The sequence below is a fragment of the Brachyhypopomus gauderio genome, unplaced genomic scaffold (assembly GCF_052324685.1).
Source record: "Brachyhypopomus gauderio isolate BG-103 unplaced genomic scaffold, BGAUD_0.2 sc507, whole genome shotgun sequence".
NCBI classification, from domain to species: domain Eukaryota; kingdom Metazoa; phylum Chordata; class Actinopteri; order Gymnotiformes; family Hypopomidae; genus Brachyhypopomus; species Brachyhypopomus gauderio.
In genome coordinates this window covers 14,383-23,418 of record NW_027507328.1, presented here as the reverse complement: position 1 = coordinate 23,418, position 9,036 = coordinate 14,383, and the positions used below count along the sequence as shown (strand labels likewise).

Below are 9,036 nucleotides of genomic sequence, written 5' to 3'. Positions count from 1 at the left end.
CACCTTGTCGCGTGTCTTCCATGAATCTTGAGAGATGGCGGGTCAAGCCGAGCTGTACTTGAAGCACGAAGGGCTTGAGGTGCGGATCGACTCTTGACCATTGCCATAAGGTATGAAGGAGCTGGTCCATTTTTGGCTTTTTAGGCAAGCATCAGAATTTTAACCTGTATGCGAGCAGCCACGGGAAGCCAGTGAAGGGAGCGCAGCAGTGGAGTGACATGAGTGAACTTGGGTAGATTGAAGACAAGCCTTGCTGCTGCATTCTGGATCAGTTACAAGGGCCTGATGGCCTGCCAATGAAGACCAGCCAGGAGAGAGTTGCAGTAGTCGAGCCTTGAAATGACAAGAGACTGGACAAGCACCTGGGAGGCCTCCTGAGAGAGGAAGGGTCGGATACGTCAGATGTTGTAGAGAAAGTATCTGCATGACGGAGTCAGGTTCGTAATATGGGCAGAGAACGACAACTGGTCATCCAGAGTCACCCCAAGGTTTCTTGCATCTTTAGACGGAACAATCAAAGAGTTCTCGAATGAGATGGCAAGATCCTGCTGAGGACCTGTAGCTCCAGGGATGAACAGCAGCTCAGTCTTGCTGGGATTGAGCTTTAGATGATGAGCTGCCATCCATGAAGAGATGTCAGTCAGACATGCAGAGATACGGCTGCAAACCTGAGTATCAGATGGTGAGAAGGAAAGCATTAGTTGAGTGTCATCAGCATAGCAGTGGTACGAGAAACCATGAGAGGTAATTACATCACCAAGAAAACGGGTGTAGAGTGAAAAGAGGAGAGGACCTAGCACTGAGCCTTGAGGGACACCAGTAAGGAGCCTGCAAGGAGCAGATGTAGACCCTCTCCATGTTACCTGGAAAGAACGCCTCTCTAGATAGGACTCAAACCACTTCCATGCAGAGCCCGCGATTCCCAGGTCAGCGAGGACAGATAGGAGGATCTTGTGGTTCACCATGTCGAAAGCTGCAGAGAGGTCCAGAAAGATCAGAACTGATGACAGTTTGGATGCTCTTGCAGTCTGGAGCTTCTCAGTCACCGCTATGAGAGCCGTTTCTGTTGAGTGTGCTGGTTTGAAGCCCGACTGGTTGGGGTCCTGGAGCAGGTTCTGAGTGAGAAAGAGTGACAGTTGGTTGTATACAGCACGCTCAAGAATTTTTGATAGGTAAGAAAGGAGTGATAACGGTCCGTAGTTACAGACATCTGAGCTGTCCAGGGTGGGCTTCTTCAGAATTGGGACCACTCTGGCAGTCTTGAATGCAGCTGGGACCTGGCCTGATGACAAGGAGCTGTTCATGATGAACGTGATGAAGGGTAACAGATCCATGGAGACTGTCTGAAAGAGTGTGGATGGAATGGGATCCAGTGGGCAGGTTGTTGGGTTGCTGGATTTAAGTAGCTGTAGGACCTCATCTGTGGAAAGAGGAGCAAAACATGTTAAGGAATTAATGGCAAGAAGATGAGTATTGGTGAAGGAAGTAGCGAAAGAGGAAAACAACTGACGGATTTTGTTAACCTTCTCCTTAAAGAAGCCCCTTTCTCCTCCACTTACTCCGGGGTAAGTGAAGAGGGTGGTGGGGGAGAGGGGGGTTTGAGAAGAGAGGAAAAGATACTAAAGAGCCTGCGTGGATCCGACACTGATGACTTCATCCACACGTTTCTCACGAAGGCACACAACTCACAGATGAACCTTGGGTGTGGATGTAATTTATTGAAGGTGTTGAATAATACTATATATTTATTGAAGGTGTTGAATAATACTATGTTTATATATAATATATAAATATAGCCATAATTGGTTGCAGTCAGTCACAGAAAAGATGATTTGGTGAAGTGTTACTAATATGTACTGTCTGTACTAATTATCATCAGCAGTGTGTTTTAACACTTATAGTTAAAAAAATTACATACACACATTTTTATCAAGACAAATGTCTTGATAAAATATCCATTTGTGGAGTAAATAATGCTGTAAGACTCTGCTTGATCAGGTCCAGTGTGATTAGGGATGATGAGAAAGTGATTTATGAGAAGGTGTCTTAAAGATCTCAGCAACCTTCCTCCACTCCCCTCACTAAATACAGTTGTGATCAAATTTATTCAACCCCCACTGAAATAAAGTGTTTTGGCCAGTTTGACATTGATTTTGATCATTTCAGTCATCTTATTTACAATTATATCAAAGAGGCACTTATAAATTAGACAAACATAACATAATATTTATGATGGAATAACCACAAATGTCTTTACTGTGCTCACATCATTATCAGTTTTATTCAACCCCCTAGTGACATTATTTTTTAGTACTTAGTACAACATCCTTTTCCAGTTATGACAGCTTTCAAGCGTGAAGCATAGCTTGACACAAGTGTCTTGCAGCGACCTATGGGTATCTTAGCCCATTCTTCATGGGCAAAAGCCTCCAGTTCAGTCACATTCTTAGGCTTGCGCACTGCAACTGCCTTCTTTAGGTCCCACCAGAGGTTCTCAATTGGATTTAAGTCTGGTGATTGCGATGGCCACTCTAGAATGTTCCAGCCTTTCATGTTCAACCATGCTCTAGTGGACTTGGATGTGTGCTTCGGATCATTGTCCTGTTGGAAGGTCCAACGTCTCCCAAGCCGCAGGTTTGTGACTGACTCCATCACATTTTCCTCCAAGATCTCCTGGTACTGAAGGGAATTCATGGTACCCTGCACACGTTGAAGCTTTCCTGTACCATTAGAAGCAAAACAGCCCCAAAGCATAATTGACCCCCCGCCATGCTTCACAGTAGGCAAGGTGTTCTTTTGTTCATAAGCCTGGTTCTTCCTTCTCCAAACATAGCGCTGGTCCATTGTCCCAAACAGTTCTAATTTAGTTTCATCTGACCACAGTACACTGTTCCAAAACCTTTGTGGCTTGTCCACATGACTTTTGGCATACTGCAGTCGACTTTTCTTGTTCTTTGGAGTCAGCAAGGGGGTGCGTCTGGGCGTTCTGGCATGGAGGTCTTCGTTATGCAGTGCGCGCCTTATTGTCTGAGCTGAAACTTCAGTGCCCACATCTGACAGGTCTTTTTTCAGTTCCTTAGCAGTCACGCGGGGATTTTTCTCCACATTACGCTTCAGGTAGCGCACAGCAGTCGCGGTCAGGATCTTCTTTCTGCCACGACCAGGTAACGTTTCCACTGTGCCCTTTAACTTGAACTTGCGAATGATACTTCCGATAGTGTCTCTTGGAATATTTAACAACTTCGCAATCTTTTTATATCCATTGCCATTCTTGTGAAGAGCAATAACCTCTTCTCTTGTCTTCTGGGACCATTCTCTTGCCTTCACCATGCTTGGAAACACACCAGTAGATGTCTAGAAGGAGCTGAGTATCACAGTCCTTTTAAATCTGCCTAATTGGTGCTTATCATGCTTGATTGCTGCTCGTTGACATCCACAGATGTTTTCAATACCTGATGGAAAACACTGGAATGAACCTCTGTTCTTAGGAGTGGTAGTCGTAAAGGGGTTGAATAATTGTGTCAATGAAGAAATCACAAAAAGGCCATTTAATACTTTATGACAAAAAAAATTGATGCTATCTTAGTTGCATTTAGTTCTTTAACAAGTCCTTGTAAGATTTCATTATGAACACAATTACAAATGTGCACTGAATTCCATAAAACCCTTCGCAGCATTGGGGGTTGAATAAATTTGATCACAACTGTAAATATTCCATGCAGCATCCATGTAGCTGCCATTAGACGTCTGGCAAGGGTTCCAGACTGTGACACAGACTAATGCCACTCTTCAGATATGATGCCATTTTAAAGAAGGGAGATTTATTGTTTTATTACAGTCCAGTAACTTTTTAGGCTTTTTATTTTATCCAGAAATGCCAACATGGCTGCTGTGATTGAGAACTTGACGAGTGATTAACACATTTCACCTGCATAGTGCTAAATGCGGGCTGTGATTCAACATTAGGGATGAAATGATCAAGACGAAGGAATTCTTTGGATTTTCTTACTGTACAAACTAAAAACAAAATGACATTTTTAAAGCTGAAAGATTTATAGAATAGAATACTCTCAAGTTACATCAAATTGCTAAAGGACACCCTACGGCACTGGTTTATTAAATCTAGCTACCATGAGCAGCGACCCACTTCATGTAACCCACAGCATAAATGACCACGAGGGATTTCTGTCGTTTGCTCCGCGCTGCCTCTGGCAACCCGCCCTCACTGTAGCTAACAAAAGGCACTTGTGAGCAGGTCGGGTTGGAGCAGGCTGTCACGTCGCAGCATGCACTGGCGAAGAAAGGGAGCTTGACGGATTTACACTGTAGTCTGTGCTCCACGCTCAGTCTGCCTAATTACCTGGTTGCGCAACGGTGAATAGCAAAAAGCAAATCTGTCTGCTTCTTTTCCTCGTACTCATTTAACTTCTGTGCAGCCTCCCTCCTTCCTACCCCTCCCCTTCCTACCCCTCCCCCCTTCCTACCCCTCCCCCTCCCCCTTCCTACACCTTTCCTACCCCTACCCCTTCCCCTCCTACCCCCCTTCTTACCCTTCCCCCCTTCCTCCCCCTCCCCCCTTCCTACCCCCCCTTCCTACCCCTACCCCTTCCTCCCCCTCCCCCCCTCCTACCCCCCTTCTTACCCTTCCCCCCTTCCTCCCCCTCCCCCCTTCCTACCCCTCCCCCTCCCCCCTTCCTACCCCCCCTTCCTACCCCTACCCCTTCCTCCCCCTCCCCCCTTCCTACCCCCCCTTCCTACCCCTCCCCCTTCCTCCCCCTCCCCTTCCTACCCCTCCCCCCTTCCTACCTCCCCCCTTCCTACCCCTCCCCCCACCCCTCCCCCTTCCTCCCCCTCCCCTTCCTACCCCTCCCCCCTTCCTACCTCCCCCCTTCCTACCCCTCCCCCCTTCCTACCCCTCCCCCTTCCTCCCCCTCCCCCTTCATTGTGCCTCACCTAGGTCCGGGTTCGTGTAGCTCTGCTATCTGCGTGTTTAGATTGCTGCAGACGACTCACCACCACCAGAGATTACTCCATCAAAAAGGCTGTATTTAGTGGTTTTAGAAAGCATCGTCATAACAATACGTTTTTATTTCAAAGCTAGAGTTATAAATCTTTGGCATGAAGATTTTCATATTCTTTCACTTGTTTCCTTTTTTCTCCATTTCATCTGCAGTATAAGGTTTGCACATAAAAACGAATACAGTCACAATCTGTAGATTGTAGTCTTATACTGTAAGCATGTTATTCTTTAAACAATTAGGCTGTGATTGGGTCAATGAACCATTGAGCCATAGGTGTTGTTTGGGGGAGGGGGGGCATGTCCCCTCCAATAATTCCTGCTATAATGTGTTAGATTGCCTGGTGGGAGCAGTCCCCCCCCCTTGCATTAAGCCATTTTGCTGCTTTCACACAACCTTAAACTATCCGAAATGGTTTCAACGTAATTAGTTTGCATCTTCTATTCATTAAAGATCTTTTGTTTTGAATCTTACCAAAACAAGACACAGGAGGACAGACCACTGGAACGCTGTATTAAAACATCACAACAACGTTGCACTTTCTCTACATAATGTGAGACATACAGATGAAAATAAATTTTCATTAGGTCGATATAAACGAATCTTTAGTCCCAGTTTATTATTTTATCATGTTTGTGTGTTAAAACTATTATGTTTTGTGTAACAAGGTCCTGATGTAAACTAGATAATGCACACATGCATACACACATGCACACACACACATCCATTAAAAATAACGCCCCCCCTGTCAACGTCCCCAGCATGAGTTGTCACTCCTACAATGTGCCAAGGTAATTTACTGTGACATCACACAGCTGGTCACACCACTGCCTCACCATGACCAAACCATACTGTGGTACGATGGGAGAGAAAGAAAGAGAGAGAGAGAGAAAGAGAGAGAGAGCGTGAAAGAGAAAGTCATTGTTATGAAAATGGTATAGCTGTGCAGGCGTTGTGAGTGTCTGTTGTCCTTTCACTCTCAGCTTCACTGTTCCCACCCACACGGCTCCTCTGGACCAGTTCTGCTGGAATGACCCGCCTCGTCACTCAGGACCATATTTTACTTTACGGTTCCTACGATGGGAAATTGGTAGAAAAGTTGGAGAATGGAGGAGTGCAGCTCATCAGGAGAGACGAAGATGAAGAGAGATGAGGATGAGGAGAGATGAGGATGAGGAGAGATGAGGATGAAGAGAGATGAAGATGAAGAGAGATGAAGATGAGGAGAGATGAGGATGAGGAGAGATGAGGATGAGGAGAGATGAGGATGAAGAGAGACAAAGATGAAGAGAGATGAGGATGAAGAGAGATGAGGATGAAGAGAGATGAAGATGAGGAGAGATGAGGATGAGGAGAGATGAGGATGAGGAGAGATGAGGATGAAGAGAGATGAGGATGAAGAGAGATGAGGATGAGGAGAGATGAGGATGAGGAGAGATGAAGATGAGGAGAGACGAGGATGAGGAGAGACGAGGATGAGAGACGAGGATGAAGAGAGATGAGGATGAAGAGAGATGAAGATGAAGAGAGATGAGGATGAGGAGAGATGAAGATGAGGAGAGATGAAGATGAAGAGAGATGAGGATGAGGAGAGATGAAGATGAGGAGAGATGAGGATGAAGAGAGATGAGGATGAGGAGAGATGAGGATGAGGAGAGATGAAGATGAGGAGAGACGAGGATGAGGAGAGACGAAGATGAAGAGAGATGAGGATGAAGAGAGATGAGGATGAAGAGAGATGAAGATGAAGAGAGATGAGGATGAGGAGAGATGAAGATGAGGAGAGATGAGGATGAAGAGAGATGAGGATGAGGAGAGATGAGGATGAGGAGAGATGAGGATGAGGAGAGATGAAGATGAGGAGAGACGAGGATGAGGAGAGACGAGGATGAAGAGAGACGAGGATGAGGAGAGATGAGGAGAGATGAGGATGAGGAGAGATGAGGATGAGGAGAGATGAAGATGAGGAGAGACGAGGATGAGGAGAGACGAGGATGAAGAGAGACGAGGATGAGGAGAGATGAGGATGAGGAGAGATGAGGATGAGGAGAGATGAAGATGAGGAGAGATGAGGATGAGGAGAGATGAAGATGAGGAGAGACGAGGATGAGGAGATGCAATAAGGAGATCTGGAGGTCAGTGGACAGAATGATCATGTGTTTTCTCACAGAATCGTTTGTGTGATGTTTGATAAGACATACAAGGCTCCAGAAATTTGGGGACAGGTGAGAAAAATGGGGAAAGAAAGCTAAAAGAAGAATGAGAAAGGGAGAAAGAGAAATGTACTGTTTAAATTACAGCAGTGAGGGAGCTAAAGCTCTTTTGAAAACAGGAAAGATACATGGAGGGCTAGTACCTTGCTAGGGCCTTAACCCCTACAGCCCCTACAGTCCCCACAGTTCCCACAGTCCCCACAGACCCCACAGTCCCTACAGTCCCCACAGTTCCCACAGTCCCTACAGCCCCTACAGTCCCCACAGTCCCTACAGCCCCCACAGTCCCTACAGCCCCCACAGTCGAAACAGCCCCCACAGTCCCCACAGCCCCCACAGCCCATACAGCCCCCACAGTCCCTACAGCCCCCACAGTCCCTACAGCCCCCACAGTTCCCACAGTCCCTACAGCCCCCACAGCCCCTACAGCCCCCACAGTCCCTACAGTCCCTACAGTCCCCACAGTCCCTACAGCCCCCACAGCCCCTACAGTCCCCACAGCCCCTACAGCCCCCACAGCCCCTACAGCCCCCACAGTCCCTACAGCCCCCACAGCCCCTACAGTCCCCACAGCCCCTACAGCCCCCACAGCCCCTACAGCCCCCACAGTCCCTACAGCCCCTACAGCCCCCACAGTCCCTACAGCCCTCACAGCCCCCACAGTCCCTACAGCCCCTACAGTCCCTACAGTCCCCACAGTCCCTACAGCCCCCACAGTCCCTACAGCCCCCACAGTCCCTACAGCCCTCACAGCCCCCACAATCCCTACAGCCCCCACAGTCCCTACAGCCCCTACAGCCCCCACAGTCCCTACAGCCCTCACAGCCCCCACAGTCCCTACAGCCCCTACAGTCCCTACAGCCCCCACAATCCCTACAGCCCCCACAGTCCCTACAGCCCCCACAGCCCCCACAGCCCCCACAGTTCCTACAGTCCTCACTGTCACAGTCAAATTTATTTATATAGCGCTTTTTACAACACATGTCACAAAGCGGCTTTACAATCGTATGGGTCCAGATCCCTAATGAGCAAGGTAAAGGCGACAGTGGCAAGGAAAAACTCCCTAAAAAAAAAAACCACAGTCCCCACAGTCCCTACAGCCCTGGCCCCTACAGTCTCGCCCCTATAGTTGTTTCAAATAGAGAGACCAAACTGGGAGTCACAGCAATCTTCAGCACCATCTGCAAATAAGATGGATCCATTTGTTTGTTTTACATTAGGCCCAAGACTTAAACCAATAAAACCGTCTGCATTTGCACCTCAGTGTTGAGGTGGGGGGTTCAGTGTGGTTCATGCTATAGTGCCTTCACTTCACACATGGGTGCTTGGGAAATACATTAGCACTCTCAAAACAAAACAAAAAACAAATGAAAACAAAACACATTTTGTCAAATAAATTAAAATATGTGTACATTCATTACAACTCTGTAATGTGCTAATGCTGCAAATACACATCATTTTCTACTGCCTGTCTTCTATGCACACTACCAAACGCCAGAGAAGACATCGATAAACCCCCTTCTGGAAGACTGCAGAGTGTTCTGTTGTTTTTAAACAGGTAAGGAATATCACATTAGAGTGCAAACACAACTTACAAGAGTTCTGACTGTTGACTCTCTGACACAGACCACAAGACATCATCACAGTGCAGTCAGAGATGGGCTCTGTGCCGGGAGTCAGAACCTTAATTCACACTCTACGTGATCCTGTCACATTCCAGCCCTGCTGACTTATTAGCACTTTGTCCTATGGAGAGCTCACTCAGACATTCTATCCCGAAGGTCTAACTGAGGTTGTTGGGCTTT

At 47.1% G+C, this 9,036-nt stretch overlaps 1 protein-coding gene across 1 annotated transcript; it reads right to left on the bottom strand.

The window, feature by feature from the left end:
• Positions 1-398: 398 nt before the first annotated feature.
• LOC143506797 (uncharacterized) lies at positions 399-1,411 on the bottom strand. The gene is made up of 3 exons (XM_076996405.1): positions 1,209-1,411; positions 864-1,115; positions 399-668 (listed from the first exon to the last, which is right to left on the bottom strand). Exons 1-3 carry the CDS (start codon positions 1,332-1,334, stop codon positions 399-401), a joined length of 648 nt encoding a protein of 215 aa, XP_076852520.1. The 5' UTR covers positions 1,335-1,411.
• Positions 1,412-9,036: the final 7,625 nt, after the last annotated feature.